The 18,311-nt window shown below is 37.8% G+C and overlaps 1 protein-coding gene across 3 annotated transcripts in view; it reads right to left on the bottom strand.

The window, feature by feature from the left end:
* The window catches only part of REPS1 (RALBP1 associated Eps domain containing 1), a 67,353-nt gene extending 49,048 nt beyond the window's left edge, over window positions 1–18,305 (bottom strand). For all 3 annotated transcript variants that reach the window (XM_085299287.1, XM_085299288.1, XM_085299289.1), the window contains exon 1: window positions 18,118–18,305. In XM_085299287.1, the coding sequence (XP_085155413.1) occupies window positions 18,118–18,270 (153 nt within the window). In that variant the 5' untranslated portion in view covers window positions 18,271–18,305. The remainder of the gene's footprint in view (window positions 1–18,117) is intronic.
* Window positions 18,306–18,311: the final 6 nt, after the last annotated feature.

The following is an 18,311-nucleotide window of genomic DNA, read 5'->3' as shown; positions in this document are numbered from 1 at the left end:
AAAAGTTAGCTTTATAAATAAAGTTAAAATACTAGCCCAATTTAATAAATTTAACATCAGCATGCCTTGTATGAAATGTCCACATTCTTTATGCAATTTTTCAATAACAACTTCACATGCAATCTCTAAATATTAATGACAAGGGTCAAAGAGTATGAAATTCATGATAATCTGCAAAAGTAGCAAGTCTAGAATTTAAGGCTTTCCTAATTATCCACCTTTTCTTTCACCTAGCTCTAAAGCCTAGACTTTAGAGGTTCTACAGAGATATGATGTGAGATGGAACAAAACAGACTAGCTGCTGGGATTATGTTCCCATTTTCCAACTCTTTTACAAGAAACCACCTAATAAACATCCTAGGTCTCTATGAACTGGTCAATTAGCAGCTGTAATGTCTTTGTGTCTCCAGTTACAGCTATAGAAAATGAAGGACACTTTTAAGAGTATTTAACACTGTTAGCATTTTATTGGTTATGTCAGATGTACTCCAAAAAACAAAGACAAAATTTTTTCAGTGATTTTCAGCCAAATTTGTACAGTATGTTACTGAGCAAGTTAGAGAAATGCTCCTGCCTCCAAATATCTCCCAGAAGAAATTTCAATGGAGAGGTTAGAATTTATAAAAAGTGAAAATCCTGAACAACTGCAAGCAGTACCTGGCAGCTTACTCTGACACAGGCTTGCTGTAGCCCATAACTTCCAATTTGTAAAACAAAGCTATAAAGCATTCATTCAGAGCATACACAAGTATCCATACATATGCATGCATTTCAGGACTGACTGAGAATACAGAACTTCAAGTTCTCACAGATGCTCATGTTCATTTAAGAAATGTCACTGAGAAGAGTGATGTTCACAGGGAATCAGATTATTCCCTTTTCTTTCCTAGTATTCTATATAACTGAAAAGAGAATACTTTTTATTATGAATCTTAAGAAAAATCTACTGAAATCTTCACCCTGCTTTTTCTAAGACGCAATGATTTGGGGGTGGGAAAACCGTAAAACAGGACAGAGCCACTGCGGTTAAAGTGGGGAGGGGATTAGCAGTTGCTCAGAACAGTCCTAGCTTCTCTATTATTTTGCTGTGGCAACACAATCATTCTAATTATTTTCAAACTGAATTCAGAAGTTTTTAATCATTCTAGGGGCCAGAGGCTGGATACTGCTGATCTCAATGGCCTAAGTCAGCAATAAAACACTCTTGTCAGCAACTTACTCCACTATTGTTTTTTCCTTGTGTTCTTATGTACAAAACAGCACAGCACAAAAGATGAACTTTATTTTTTAAAAAATCAAGCTGCATATTTTCAATATCTTACACATATACAATACAGCTGATGTTTAAAAGTACTTTAGACACTTCTTTGTACTGCAAAACCAAGTCAATTAAAAAACTAAAATTCTACTCAATGTGCTCTCCCTTGCTTGCAAACAGTAGCAGAGAACTGAAATTCATATATCTTCTCTATACTTTAAGTAGGTTTATACACATTTTGTCATTTCCTAAAAATCAGAGGAGATTCATCAAGAGTAAAAAGTCTGRAAGAATAAGAATGTATATGAGCTTGCCAATACTATGAGCTTTACAAGCTTTCTTTCCATATTGTTCTTCCTCATGATTTCTTCTGAGGTTTACCATGAGTACTGTGAAACACCACTTTAGGTGCTGTACACCGAATTTGACTCAAAATAAGATCAAACATTGCTTCAAAAATCCCAGTAATACAAAGTCTATTCTGAAAAGTCTTATGCATACTACTGTTGTAAACAAGGCTAAAATCTGTGTATGTAGCTTTATTCAGATTTTTACATGGTTGGTTTTATTTTGATAAACCAACCGGCTCACTTAGCCTGACTAAGAGAAGACTTAGGGGATGAGAAAACGACCTAATGGCAGCCTTCCAGAACCAAAGAGGTGGTGGTTATTGAGAAGACAGTCAGGCTCTYTACCAAGCTGTACAGTAGGGAAAAAAGAGTCATAGAATTGGTAAGGTTGAAAGGGACCTCTGGAGATCATCTAGTCCAGCCCTCAAACAAGTGGCCCATACAGGGATTGAACTCATGATCTCGGCATTATCAGCACCATGCTCTATCCAACAGAGCTAAAGAGACCATGGTTATGTATTTTAAAAGGGAAGGTTTCAACTACTTATTGGGAGAGAGAGGTTGTCACTATGAGGATGATTATGCATTGGAATAAGCTGCCCAGAGAGGCAACAGAATTTATGTCCTTGGAGGTTTTTAAAACCTATCTGATTAAAGCCCTGAGCAACCTGGACTAAATTAAGTGCTGGTCCTGTTTGGATCAGAAGGCTGCAGTATATGACCTCCCAAGGTCCCTTCCAAACTTGACGAGCCTATAACAACGTTAGCAAAGTTCTTCAACTCCTCTGATTTTGTTAAAGCAGGGGATCTGCCTGCTTCTGTTAGCATCACTTTGCAGTAACACATCTGTCTAAAGGCAGTTTAGTTACCAGTCTGGTACTGCAATTATTGCTCTTACAAAATATGTAATTTTTCTATATGAATACATACTTTGAGTTTCTACCAATCTTTCCTGGATTATAGTATCAGTTTCTACCATACAGTTGTCTTTTTCCCTACTGTGCAGCTTGCTAAAGAGCCTGACTCTGTCTTCTCAATAACCACCTCCTGTTTGGTTCTGGAAGACTGCTATTAGGTTCTCCTCAGTACTACCACAAAGTCTTGGGCTAAATGAGCCCAGTTCCCAGTCTCTCTTCAAAGGCCACGTGCTACAGCTCCTGATCATTGTGATGGCCTTCTCTTGGCACTGCTCCAGTTTATCAACAACCTTTGCACACTGGGGAGCCCAAAACTGGATGCAGTATTCCAAATATGATCTAACAAGTGCCAGGTAAAAGGGAACAAATCACTTCCCTTGATCTACTGGTGATGCTCTTTTGAACATAGCCAAAACATTAGCTTCCATCACTGACAAAGCATGCTGTCGACTCATATTATTCAGCAACTGTCAACCAAGACCACCATGCCCTTTTCTGCTGCTACCCAGTCAGTCAGCCCCTAGCCTATGCTGTTCCAGGTAGTTAGTCCCTTCCAGGTGCAAGACTTTGTACTTTTCTTTTTAGAATTTCATTAGACTCCTGTGGACCCATTCTTCCAGCCTGCCTAGGTCCCTTTGAATGGCAATCGTGTACTCAAACGTATCAGCTGCACCCACTACTTTGGGTGCCTGCAAACTTGATGAGGGTGCATTCCCACTTCTTCCAAGCCACCAAGATGACATTAAAAAGGAGGGGTCCAAAATCAGGCTCCGAGTTCAATGATCTAGACAGCTCTTTAGCAGTTTCATCTAGACTATAACATCCCAAAGGTTATTCCACAGACTGCTGTGGGACACTATGCTGAAAGTCTTGCCTGAAGTCAAGGTAGATAACATCTATTGTTCTTTCCCCCTCAACTACAGGTCTAGTCATTCCATCACAGAAGGCAATCCGATTGATAAGCATCTTTGGTAAACCCATGCTTGCTAATCTTAATCATTACTTTTTTTTTGCCCAGAAATGGCTTCTAAGTAGACTTGCTCCAGGATTTTCCAARACCAGAAAGAGACTCACCAGCCTACAGTTCCCTGAATCATCCTTCTTGCCCTTTCTAAAAATTGCTGTAACATGCCTTTCTCCAGTCACTGAGGACCAGCCCTGATCTCCACAACCAGTTAAAGATAAGAAAGAGCAGCCTCACAATGACACTAGCCAGCTCATTTAGCACCCTCAGGTACATCTGGTCCCATATACTTTTGCAGATCTCATTTTCTCAGGAGATCCATGACAATCTTCTTGCACTGCTGCTGTTTCTTCTCCTCCTTCAACCCTGTTTCCCAGCACAAAGGCCAAGCAGACCTCATCTGTGAAGATCAATGTAAAGAAGGCACTGAAAATCTTAACCTCATCTGCATTCACTGGCACTAATTTCTCTCCCCACCCCCAAAGAGATCAGTTATAACTTCCCTGTTTAGCAAAGCTAGTCTTTTGGTATGTCTTCTCATTTTCCTATTACTGTGTTTATGAAAAGCTGTGATTTCCCAGCTCTCTTGAGAGACAGTTCTGAAGAGCAGAGAAGCTCACAGTTACTGCTTTCAGGCAGGTTCCAAAAAAAAAAAAAAAAAAAAAAAAAAAGTCAACTGCACTTTCACATAGCAGTATCTAAGCCACGAAGTCCATGAGAAGTCAGCCTCAGTGCTATTAAGGCAGGAAAGACACTTTAGTAACTATGCACAATCAGACAAATTGATGGGTTCATTAATTACAGTTGAGCTTCACATGGCTCAAAAAAGGCTGCTTGAGTGCTTCCTTACTATATCCTGTAATTCCAGGACCTGATCAAAACAAGCAGGCTGTTGTGAAACCTAGTACAAGAAGGAGTGGGATGCTGACAAATACTTACTTCCAAAGGAGCCCCCAGAAGACCAGCAGGCCTAGGACTGTGCACAGCAATCAAATCCTGCTGAACAGAAGCTAGCTTCATTAAATCACTTGGTTATATCTGCATTACACTTCCGACGTTGTCCTACAGAACCTGCGTTAATTAGCTTTCCCTGCTATACTATCTCTGCAGCGTAATATCTAGAACAGAAGATAGCAGGGCATGTTTCTTAAGTTCATTAATTAAAAGGAAATAGTTCAAAAGCTCTACAACTAGTTGGACCGCAAAGACCATGCCACAAGAAAACAAGTCATAGCCTAAATTGACAGGCGACAATTCAAAGGATAAACTTCAAGGCATCAACATCTAAAATAAATTGCCCACACCCAAACCAAAGTTGAAAGTAATGACTCATAAGTGCCATAATTAAAGCACTGAAGATTCAACAACAGTCAGCTAACAGTCAAAATCAGGACAATGGCAAGAGCAATGCCTTTTTTTTTAAAAGCACTGTTTCCTGGAAGACTGATGAATATCCATGTACTTGACTACACATAAAACAGGAAAAGCTTGTAGATCCAGTGGTCTAACATTGACAGATGAATAACTGAGCAGACTCTGGAAAAACTCTTTATGACAGGAAGCAGTGATACTGGTATTTGGAACGTATGTAATCACCAGACAATAACGGCCTTGGGCAATTTCAAAGCCAGTGCAGAGTTAAAAATTGTCTTTTTCAGAGCTAATAAGTAGCTTGTTAAATACTGAATTAATAACTAAGCTATTATGGCAGATAAGTAYGATAAAAGAATGAAAAACAGATTCAAAGGAAAGAAAAATGTTGAAAAACACCACATTTAAGTATCAAGAAAAGGAAAAAGCTATGGATATAGAAAAACAACTAATCACATAGAATGCCCTTATGCTATTGAACAAGTAGCTGTCAAATCTACCCATAGTTAAATGAATTCTCTATTTCAAAAGCAGCATATAATACTATCAGAAAGACAACTGAATGGTGAGTAAAATCATTAAATGCAAAGATCTAGTGGAGCTCCTCTGTGGACTGACAGCATGTTTGAACATACCCAGACAGCCTATCTATAATCTCCTTGAAAGAGGATTTAAACGTTCAACAGGCAATAAGTTATACAGACAGAATAAAATATTGCGATTGCTTCTCTGAGATTTGTTTTATGCTTACAACCTTCATCTTCCTAGGATTAGAGAGGATAATGAATTTCTTTAAACTTGTTAAGGAATGTAGTGCTATCTTCAAGAGACAATCCTCCATAGCTATTTGCATTTCCTTAGCTGTGAACATCTTCAGGTCACACTACTGCAATTAAGTGAGTAAGAGATGACAACTCCAGAACCGCTTGTGATTGATGCAAAGAGGAGTGCAAAAACCATAGAATACGAAATCACACACTAAAGTCACCATACTGCAAAGAAGAAACAGCAGCATCAACAGTATTAGGACTTGATGCAGAGCAGACACACAGGAAGTGGTATTTTGACAATGAAACGCACCTTCTAAAATTCTTGCAGATTTCAGATGAGAGGTTCTTGAACTAAGAAGAGTTTATGAACCAAAGATCTGAAAGACCTAAGAGCCTTAAGACTCTAGATGAAGCAGAACAAATGACATTTTTTCCATTAAGTTAAACCTCTCTTGGAAAGGCTACCAAAATACCACACTCCCCTACAGATTCTTCCACAAGGTAGATCGAGCCTATGACCTGTGAGCACTTTGCATGCAAACAAACAACAGTATGCAGAGACTCCTCCAGTGGTAAAATAATAAAGGAAGCAAYATACAGGCACAAGTGCCACACACATGATAAAGATTTTTCATTCGTATGCTTGTAGGAAGTCATTAAAGCACTAATTTTTCCATAAAAGAGGAAGATAAGAGGCAAGACTGTGAGGCAACTTTTGAAGGCTGGCAGTGGGAACACATGTAGTAGGGAAGAGTGAATAAGCACACTGGAGARCCTTTTGTGTCACTGCATCTGAACTAAGATATTAACACAAGTCTGCTCTCCACTAAAAAAAGATTTATATATATACACACACATATACAAAGATACATATAAATATATACACACACACACATATTCAGGATATTAAGGGAGAAAGAAGCTGAACCRGAATTTAAAATAAAAGTTTTGATCCTGTTTATAAAAACAATCTTARTTTGAGGTGTTTTAGAAGTCCTACTGTGACTTGGCATGAATCTTTAGCTCGTATTGCTGGTGTGAGGTTTTGTCTGTTTGTTTTTTAAGTTATAAACACAAAGAAACCCTACACAGAATCATAGAAAAGCATGGAAGGGACCTCCAGAGACMATCTAGTCCAGCTTCCCTGCTCAATGCAGGATAAGCTGGAGCAGGTTCCTCAGGACCATATGCAGTCGGGTTTTAAATATTCCTAAGAATGGAAACTCTACAATCTGTCTGGGCATCCTGTTCCAGTGTTTGATTGGTAAAAAAAAWTTTAATGCTTAAACAGAATGATTATCAGGAATGATATAAAACATGCCCCAGGGTTGCAAAGATAAGTGTACCCCTCAGTTTTACAATATCTGACAAAGACTTAAATTGACTTAAACTAGATTAAATGARTATAGGTGCTGTTCAACGTTTATCACGATTTTCCATTTTTGCTATGCATATTAACAGTAACTTCTTAATGAAAAGCAAGCAATACACTCAAAAACAAGCTAAGAGCCTTCTTCAAATAAAAATGCTAAAAAATTTGGAAGACTAGTCTATAGTTTTAGGTTGTATATTAAAAATTTAACTGACTACAAATTGATTTTGATTCACAATTTAAAATGAAAAGCATATCAATAATGTTATTATTGTATCCAATATGTAGCCATTCATTAATGAGAATGCTAATGAGAATGCACAGTGGAAGTAGACTACTAAAATATCAATAGAAAAAAACCTACAGATCATCTTTGACAATTAATACTACATAAATACTTAGAGCTAACCTTTCCCATGCCATCGATCATTTCAGGTTCAACTATACATGTTTCAATCAAATGTAATTTCAGAATTCATTACACCAGAAGTAAAAGAACAGAAGTTAATTAGCTGGTCAAAGAATGACCCAACATTTTTAAGGCTCAGAGGAATGATTCTGTCCCCATACTTTGGAATTTGGTTTAGAAGGGTGTCCAACCCCTGAACAAGGAAAGGGTGCTCAGAGTGAGGTTCTTCTGGAAGGAMGCTTGGAAGGTTTGCAGTCCTGCTTTCACTCAATTTTTCAGTGCTTTTTGTCCGCTGCTTTAATATTAACAGAAACTATGATTTGTGATAGATGCACAAAATCAATACACATCTTTCAACAAATGAATGCTTTAAAACCCAACAGTACTATTTCAAAAATTTAATTAACAAAATTTTCATCTACTGTAGATAGGTAAGAGACTGCTTTAGACTAGTTATGTCAGAAAGATGGATTTAGAAATGAAGGATCTAAAATATATCTTAGTTATTTATCTTGGTACCTTCTTAAGTTGAGCTATGAAAACTAATTTTGGTACATGCAGAAGTTAGTGATTTAGAAGCCCTACTAAAAATACAAAGCCTAGCTTCAAGAATCGGAAGATTACAATGGGGAGGTGAGTGCACTATGCTAGAAACATGATCCACTTGAAGTATGTCAACCAGTAGATACCTTCCTACAGCTAACAAGAACTAATCGCAGTGAGTCTTTATCTGCTTTAGGGAATCATCCATGTTATAAGATAAGTGTTCCTGAGCACTAACTGCTGCTCACTTATCTGAACACTCCACTCAGTAAACCAGCAAATCCCTATTCACCTTTCTGCTTGCTTAGTTATCTGCAGCTTTATTCAACTGAATCAGTTTACTGTACAACCAATGAGCAACTCAGTAGCTACAAGACATGAATGTGAGCACATGGTTGGTGGAAATGCTTTGTTCAATTGGCTCTAAACTTCTTGTAAAGCTACAGCCTCAAGAAAGTCCTGTGATTTGCATTCGAAAGTGGCAGAAGTGGCACAGCTGAGGCAACTGAATAGGATGTCATCTTAATAGTACTTAAAATCCTACAAAAGGTATTTTAGCCCTCACTCAAAGAAACCCTCCTTACAATCACTAGGGAGGGATAATGGTAGGAATCTAAATTCACGTATGAMGAACAGCACAAGAACTGGAGCAATGCTGATCGAAACCTTTTATACATGACACCTTTCCACCTCTCAAACTAAAGACACRTATTTCTAGGTATTTGCAACGCAGTAATAAGAAAGGTGAACATACATGTTATTTCTCTCCTAGTGCCTGGCAGGGGCAGCCACCTCATTTTGCAGAGGACCAACACAAAGCAGATGCCTACTAAACCAACTGGGCAGGATTCCAACATTTCACTGCTGGAAAAAACAATACCATGGATAAGCCACATGAACATGTAGTAAGCTGAGATAGACTTTGCCTTCTTCAGCATATGTGAGGAAGCACAAGGAACCAACCATCCACTTAAGACAATTCTTAAGATATTCACTGTTCGTGTCAGCATAGGGTCTTTCCTGGCTTAGAAAAAAAAAGATCATCCACAACCTCTCATGTGAAGAGCAGGAAGACAAACTGATTATGTGCCCCATTTATGTAAAGATGATCATCTGACTGGAGTTAAGATACAGAAGACAGCGCAAATTCTTTAAGTAAAAAGCTGCAAGACTCATCATCAAAACCATCTGAAAACATGAAGCTAGAAAACAGGCATAAACATTAACATCCAAAAATTCTGCAAAGTATTTTAAGTACTGTAAGGATGCTATTGTGTACTCATTCTAACTTGAAAGTCGCTCTGATAGAGCTGAAGGGAAGATGTACCCATGTATCATGCTGCTAAAAATTCCCCTCCAAACAAGGCTATCTCCTTTCTCCTAGTGCTGCCACTGGGAGCGGCCATGCTCAACCATGATGAGGTCAAGCAATAAGGAGGAAACACATTTTAGCACCAACTCTCAATGCCTGAGCCAGTCTGTGCCAATTTGAGACTCCCAGGAATGATTCTGTGACACTCTGTGATCATTTGTTATGGAACAGAAAGTAGCAGCCAAAGTATCCACATAACTAATTAGAAAACATCTATCTTCTATGGGCACCAAAGAGGAATTTTACAATAATATATTTAGTATTTCAAATTATTAATCCAGTAATGAGTCAAGCAAGCTGCTTCATGAGAGGCCATATGGATGTCCTAACTATGAATATTCCTGCCCTGTAATATTAAATTGAATATTTTTCCTGCAAAATTTCTTACATGCTGAACACTGAACAGAAGGAACATGTATATTGACATTTCAACTTCTTTCAGCCATTCTATGCAATTGTAACACTCCACTGGAGACTGAAGAAAATTGATATTCTAAGCAGGTAATTGATATATCCTCCTAATTATCATTTCCTTACTTTTTGGATTTTAGTATTTTCATTAAAAGTCTTCTTTCATCACCATGGCAGAACACACATAAGACAAAATGCCTTAAAGAACGAGCACAAGCATCTGTTTGTTTTTGCTAACATACAACGTAGATTAAGGCTTTCTCTTATCCCATCCACAGTGGTCATGCTGCAGCCTAACCAAATATGACTTCTCAGATCAGACGTTGGTATTCCTGAGCACTTCCATACAACTTTATCTGAAGTTACTATCTCTGTTATTTTATGCTGCTCTCCTACTTCTATTTAGTTTCCTCTGAGTGTCAATCTGACCAGGTAGTGTCAATCAGTGACTTAGCTTTGCACCACTTTCTTTTTCCCAGTAAGAGCTACAAGTCTTAACAATATGTCTATAAGAACTTAGATTAAGTTTTGTTTAAACTTTTAAAATTGCATATTTACAYGGCTATATTTAAGAAAAACTTGGACTAGAGCTACTAGCACTGGTCTTAAATGATTTAAGACATTTCAATTCAGAAAAAAAAAATCCAAGTTGTATAAACTATTGTGGTAAGAACAGGTTTCTACCAAATTCACGACTAATTCTGAAGAAGGAGCAATTTATTATCCAATACTAAATYTTTTATAGTTCAGTCTTGGTTACTTTTTTTTTTTTTTTTTTGGAATTACTGAAGTTGAAAAGGTTGTTACTTGAAACTGGTCTACTAATTGTTCTGTTAATGTAATTCAGGAGCACTTTAGACTTCGGAAGTTAATCCTTCCAGAAATTAAGATCTTTTCCAAGTCCTTTTACTTAACAAAATGCAAAAATGCAATCCCTATACAGAGACAGATAAGTTTAAGTTTTAATAGCTTTTTTGTATAGCTAGTGGCAGGGAATAGTCTACAGTGTCTATAGAAGCCAGCCACAGTTAGAAAACATGTAAGCCACAAATGCAAATAATGGACTGAGTTATTACTCAACTGAAAGAAAAACACTGCTCTTTAATAATATTCCTATGATCTAAAGAAATGGTAAAGCAAAAAGAACAAATGGGAAATATATCCTCCTAACTGTCATCACTACTAAAATTCTAGTCAAAAGAAAATCTGATAGTCAATACAGCAGCTATATGGAGCTATGAGATAGCTCCATACTCACTTATGAGAAGAAAATTTTCAGAAAAAAATAATAAATTTGATTCTACAAGGCAAGAGGAGCACTGTTAGAACACATACGCACACATATTTTTCCATACTCACAACTTCAAATTCACCTAAGCAAAGAGTAAAAGAACTCTTTAAAGTCTAGGATTTCTACAAGAAAGGCCTAACTTAAATAATATATATTTTATAATATTTTATAATATATATTAAATAACATATATGCAAATTTCTACAGATTTATGAYCTTTTTGATAGGTATGAAATCTGTCTGTAAGGACTAATGCTTCGAAAACTAGTAAGTATAACTGGAGTTAAGTATGGCAGCAAAATCCTGCAATTCCACAGCATCTGCAGGAATTTTTACTGATGATTACACAAAGATGAAGATATGTTTGCAATTTTTCATAGATGGCTAGAGAAGTGCTCAAAACAACTAATAAAAAATGATTTCCCTTTTTTATAGGGAAAAAAATCAAGTTTACAATACATAATCCTGTACAACTAACTTGATTATATGGYAGCTGCATCTAATGCAAAGAACTCTGGCATTTCTGAAAAGATTTTACAATTCTATCCAGCCATGTTATAATGGGTATTAATCCTCTGATGGTACATAAAAAAAAAAAAAAAAGTTTTCAAACAAGTTCAGACACGATACTAGAAAATAGTTGTACTCTGTGTTGGCACCAGCAATTATGAAGGGATTACTAACCATATAAAACACTGTACGGTAGGAATTCTGGGTCAATTTCAAAGGCACAAAAACAATTATATTGAGAAATCAGCTAAACGCAAATACAAGTCTAATAGGCCTTATCTTGAATACTAAAGTTTTGCCATTAACTTCTCACCTTTGCTTTAAAAAAAAAAAAAAGTGATTATTCTCTGACTAAATGCTGTTGAGAAACAACACTACTCAAACTAATTAAAATACTAAATGTAATTATACATTTCCATACTGGAAGAATACCTTAATAATAAACTGTTATGAATATTCCTCAGAAGAAATCTAAATTAATTTTGTTTTTAAATGGCATGCAGAAAAGCTGTAAGCTTTAAAATAAAAAATATATACTCCAAACATAGGAGAGTTTTTGGTCCAAACTAGGATTTGATACACAATGAAGTGATCTTAAAAAAAAAAGGGGGGGGGGCAGATATAAATAAAGGTCATCATTAGGAAAGGAAATCTTTTTACATAGCTTCCTCTGGAGAGCGGAGGAAAGGAAGGGTTTTAAATATTTTAAAAAGCTATACATTTTTAAAAATAGTCTAGATCCAAATAGTTGAAAGGAAAGCATGGAACTTGTAGTGCAAAAGCAATTCCAACTTCTTCCTCCAACAGCTCTAAAAAGATATTAATCAGAACTAGGTTGACTTTTCTGCATGTCCCCACCACACAGGTAATCTTAAGCATGCTTCTCAGCTCAGCTTCTATTTGCAGTTGGCATTTAGTGAATTCTAGTGATTTGATAAGCAGGTAGTCTTTCTGTAGGAAAAACTGAAACATTAACTGCATCAATAAAATGAAGAAATGTTTATTTTCTTAGCCCCTTTTCTCTGTATATCCAGTCTCTMAAAAAAGAAATCAACATTTTAAATTGAGAACCTATTATTTTGTTTTGCCATGTTCTCCTTATGGTTTATAATTCAAGTATCTATTGAATTCAGATTAAGTGTAATCTATCACAGCTACCACCAGCAAAAAGACAAAACAATGATTGTTTAAAAAAAATCTGATAACTAAGAGAAATCACAAGCAACATTCTTTTACATTCAATGAGTAATACAGATATTTGGAAGGCTATCACTTAAACTACAGCACTGAAAAGCATTACACAAAGAATGCTACAGGCTGAGAGATGAGCTCTGGCAGCTCAGGAAGTTACCATTCCCTGTTCTCTGCTCCCTATGTCTGCCAAAACTGTCAACCCAAGAACAACAGAAGGGAACACAAGCTTGAATCTTGGCCATTTTTCTGCACAGTCCAGAAATCATAGCTGATGAATGAAGATTTACAGTATGAGTCTGGACTATACAACGAACAACCTGCATCGCATATGTACACTTAAAAAAAAAAAATTCTTGCAGTGAAGGCAGCAACTTCTCACAGAAGGTTGAAGTAGGCAACTAGTATCAGTAATTTCTTATATCCATGACAAGAACAATCTAAACTGATCTGAGCATAAAGACCTTTGGAAACAAAAAAAAAAAAAGACTTGCATCTTGCTACCAAAATAAAGACTAAAATAGCTTTTACATTACATTTTTAGTGGGTGAATGCAAGCGTATTTGTAACTGGAGAAATCTGGCATAATTGTACAATTCATGTGTCATGTCAGACACTTTCTAATACTCAATGAGAAGTCAGGTTAACTGGTGCACAATGCTATCACCAAAGATGACAATTCCTTAGCTTTAGAGCAAGTATATGCAAATACTTACTTATTTATTGTTTTACAGTAATATTATATTGTAAAGCAAGATGCTTTGACACATTAATTTCAGATGAGTATCATACGCACAATTGATTTTATCCTTCTCTTGTGAAGACTCCCAGATTCATAAAGAAAGCAATGCAAGTTCATAAAATTTTCTGTGATTAAATCACATTAAAGTCTGATGCAAATATTTTCATTTCAGAACATTATACTTGAAAATGGGACAACTATTATTACTAATCACAAGCATAAATAATGAATTTCACAATACTTTTTWTGGCTAACTGTAGCTTTTACAGTTTCAGAATAGATTTCAGCATCAGAATAGAGGCATTAAACTGACTTTAAGAACATGCTTACAGCAGTATTTTACTTCATATCAGAAATGTGCTTTTGAAGCAAGTCTGCTCTGGTTCATATCACGGAACTATCTCAGAGCACAAAAATAGATTTCTTTTGTATGAAGCTAAACTAGAAGATGCACTTCAGGAGTGCACTCTAAAGAATTCATTCTACTACCCAGTCTACAGGACTAGGCTAGAACTAGTTCAAAGAAAATTTTCTGAAATGCATACAGAGTACAAATGTGAGGTCCTCAGCATCACACCTATTGTGTTGTATTACTGGCTAACAGAAACTACAGATTTTAGCTCACTAGTGCTTTATGTATTACTTTATCAACAGTTCTGGATTCCTAGCCTTTTTTTTAGCTCAATGCTCTTTTATTCAGAAATGTATATGTAATCATTTTATTAACAGTAATTGAAACTAGCTTTACAGATACTTTAGATCACAGTCTTATTTTTCTAAAACAAAAGGAAATTAGGCACCAGTTCTCACTAGGAAATCTTCCCTTTCACCATTCCATATTGGGTTGCAACAAAAAAGAAGAAAGTTGATGCATGAACAGTTGTCAATTCACTCAAGTTACAAATAGAGAAAGGAAATTCACACAATCCTTCTACAGTATACAATGAGTCTCCACATATTTTTGGCAGCCAAAATTCTTCTGGTTTAACTTTAAATTGAGAAAATGGAAATCTAATATTTGCAGTTTCAATAATATCCATGTAAGCATAAGCATGTACAGAGCATCTTAGTGTCTGTGGTTAGGCTAAAAAAAGTATCACAAAGTCAGTATATTCAATCCCTTAATTTTGCACAGAAGAAACTGGTATCCTCTCCAGAGAACAATTACTGCTGTCYTGGATCTCTATAATGTCTGGAAGAGGATTACTCCTGTACTAACATGTTCCTAGACCAACCAGATTTTTTTTTTCTTCTGACAGATAACAATGCAAAATGATGGCACTTCTACCTCAGCCACATAGAACAGGGCTGCTGCAATCCCATCATGTCCCCACCATTCCTGCTTCCCAGACCTGCCTCCCTCCTCTTGTGCCAACACTAATGCACATGCAACTGAGCCATGAGCTCGGAGAGCCAAGCCAGCTGAAAAATAACTTGACAAAAAAATYCCTAACTTTTAGCTGCACAAGCCCCCTGAACCATCTCACTGTCTGTTCAAATGCATGCCAGTGCTAGTGCAAGAGAAGCTATGAAAACACGGCAGCTCCAACTTCGAGTGGTTTAAGCTATACAAAATCCATGCTAGGTCACAACTGATAGATCTAACTGCTAATAAAGAGGATAGGTCTCCTCTTCTGCAGCATCAGTGAGCAGTTTTCTTGCCTCCTTGTTTATGACAGCACTGATACGCATTCAAAACCACAATTATCTGATACAGAGTTAAAAAAAAGAACAACAAAAAAAAGAGACTATGATTCACTTTGTCTGTGTAGCCCCTGGAACCAGCGCACACCAGTATCAGACAGTACTGGTGCTTCTGCAAGGGAAAGCAGCAGCAGGACCACATGGCTGGGGGAAGATTGAACTGCCTCCTTCTGTAATAGCTCACCATTAATTGGTTTAGCTGCAACATGAAACTGCACCCTGAGAGCAATTAAAAAATTCACAGCTGTTGTGAAGCAGCTGGACTTGTTAYCCCAACATACATACTTTCATTCATTATTCTATGCAAATCTTTTACCTCAATGCTGATTTCAAGAATGTGCACAAATAGGCAGAAACATGGGTTAATGAAAGGCTGGCATCCTTATATGTGGAGTTAAGGTTGTAACAGTTTGTGGCATTATTGCTGTGGCAATAAAGGCATCCTTTTGTGGATGTATACTATGTGGCTATTTAGCTTTTCATTTACAGGTTTTTACTGCTTTGTCCACATAGGATTTGTGTACAGCAATGTTTCAGTYTGTATGTTCATTTATTCATACTTAATGTTGATAGTGTTCCTTAGAGGAAGAAATGAGAACGATTAAGAAAATTAGCCACATGTACTAAATTTTCTCTCGCAGGACGGATATCTCGCACAAACATAACTACTTGCAGAAAAGGCTGTAGACATATCCAGTCCCAAAACAACAGGTTTGCAAACCAAACAATTTATGTGCCCAGAAGTGCAATCAAGTCATGCATTTTCAGTAGCATCAATTCTGAATTATTCAAAGGTATCTACAGACCTGTGTTGCTGATGAGAAAAGCTTACAGATAGCTCCTCAAAACTACACAGTCCTTGGGAGTTTGAATAGCAGCAGTTTTGCACCAAGTTAATCTAAACATCTACAAAAGTACTCAGCATTCACAGGACTAGTAGTACACTTGTATTTCAGGAAAATRTAAGAATTAGGTAATGGAATCAAGTTCCTTTCTCTTATAAAGACAAGGAACTCCAGAGGAGCAGATAAGAGAACACAAGAAGGGTAGTTATGGTGGAAGAAAAAGGAAGAACTGGGCAACTGGTCCTCTCCCTCACAAATATCAGGTACTTCACAGGTGACCAATATTGATTGCACACGGCATTGGGTCAGACTGCTAAGGGCATCTTGACTTTCTTTGTATTATTTACAGTCTCATTCCTCATGCAATCTAACATCTTGTTTGCTGCTTTAACTGCAAGGTTTTCCTTGAGATCACTACAGTGATTAGCCAGGTCTGCTTCTTAAGTTAACAATTTAGAACCCATGAAATGATGTCTCAGTACTTTTTCTTTCCTTCAGATTTGCTCTACTTTGCAAGAAAATATTTTACCTTCTCTGTAACTGATAGGAATACAGTCTGTGGCCACTTGTATCCAAAACATCAAGTCTTTTTACTCTTGCACTAAACTGCTGCGTAGAATAAAATCTCTAGCACTAGCCTATTTTACCTACACAGTGATCCCCAAAGGTTTAATGAAAAAGACACACACCAAACAGAAACACTCACTTTCCAAGATGAGTCTTCTGAAATGGACTGGCCATACACAAAAAGAAACAGTGGGCAGCCTTGAGGAACTTCATTCATAATACTGAACAAGAATACTCTCTTAACATTAAGCACAGTCTAGCAAGTCATCACATAAAAGATTAGCTTTACTAGTAACAATTTCTTTTAGCCTTTCTTTAAGAAAGGAAAAACAYCAATCACTGACAACTGTCATCCTCTTCTACTGAGCTGGAATACATGACTCAGGACATCTTAAACTCCTTTAATCCATTTGTTTTTATGGGCCCAGAAGACATTATCAACAACCATTGTTAAGCCTAAGTATTCTCCTGAAGTCTGGTAAACTGCAGAAAGCTGAAATACGTGTACTGTAGTTCTAGTTAATGCTTTATTAAAACGGCGGCTTATCTAGGAAGAACATAAAACTGCATAACGTACAGAACAGCTTTTCAGATGCAGTTTTACCTAAAGCGTTTTTCAGAAGAATTCAAAACACGACGTAAACTTTAAGGCATGAAAACTGACAGGGGGAACTGCAAAAGCAGCAATTATTACAAATAGCTGTTGATTAAGTATGGCTCCTCGTAATTTCCTTAAATAATTACACGAGACACATCAGAGTAGACTTTCTTTTTTCTGCATTGGTAATTCTGTAAGACAATTACAGCTTCTGTGTGTTATCTGGCCAAGAAAAGTAGTGCTAAAACTCTTCATATACATATTGCAAGTATGGGCCTAACTCAATCTTAATAAGGCATTTTTCATTGTTAGAAAATGTTTTGATGACCACAGGTAAGTTAATACCAGCTGAGAACAGATGCCCAAAAAGGACCGCATGACATAAGCAAATTGGATCAGCTTCAACTGTACTCAAAAATACAAACCCCGGTTTTCTTCTGTACTTCATCAACAAATCGTAGTTCAAATCTTCCTCACATCCCAAAAGCACTTTAGAGGTCTTCTGCTTCGGACGGCCTTTACCAACATGGAACAAACAAGACACTTTCCTACCAGTTGCTGCACATGGCCACTGCAGTTTATCAGCAGACCTTTCCCATGCTCGCAGCTGGACGCCCCACAAATATTTAAGCTCTGCAGAGCCCCCCGYGAATCCCCCTTCCCTCTCTGCCCGAAAGGCTCAGCCCTGCCCTCCGGCTTGGGCTCAGCTGGCCGGCCGCAGGCTCGCTTTGRCCGGACAAAAGCCCCCCACTCGCCCAGCGGGCCGGGTCTGGCCTCCCCGCCCTGGCTCGCTCTCTCCAGCGGGACGACCCCCACCAACAGGCTCCCAGCCGGGGAAGGAGGCGGCCAGGGCCGAGCCGAGCGCACGGCCGGGCGGCAGCCCCGCGGGCTGTAACGGCGAGGCGGTGCCCAGGAAGGGCCGCGGCAGCTACCTGCATGACCACGTCGTTGGGCAGCTGCGCGGCGCGGAAGAGCTCCAGGACCCGCCCGTTCGACGCCACCTTCTTGGTGCTCTCGGTGTCGCAGTAGGAGAAGAGCTCGCAGTAGTAGCGCTGCTCCGCCTCGCTCAGCGTCAGGCCCTCCATCTTACACCCCGGCACCGCGCAGCGCTGCCGCCGCCGCCGCC

The sequence above is a fragment of the Rhea americana genome, unplaced genomic scaffold (assembly GCF_003343005.1).
Source record: "Rhea americana isolate MKP2758 unplaced genomic scaffold, rheAme1 scaffold_149, whole genome shotgun sequence".
In the NCBI taxonomy this organism is placed as follows: domain Eukaryota; kingdom Metazoa; phylum Chordata; class Aves; order Rheiformes; family Rheidae; genus Rhea; species Rhea americana.
The sequence above is the reverse complement of the archived record's forward strand: the minus strand, read 5'-3'. Positions and strand labels throughout refer to the sequence as shown.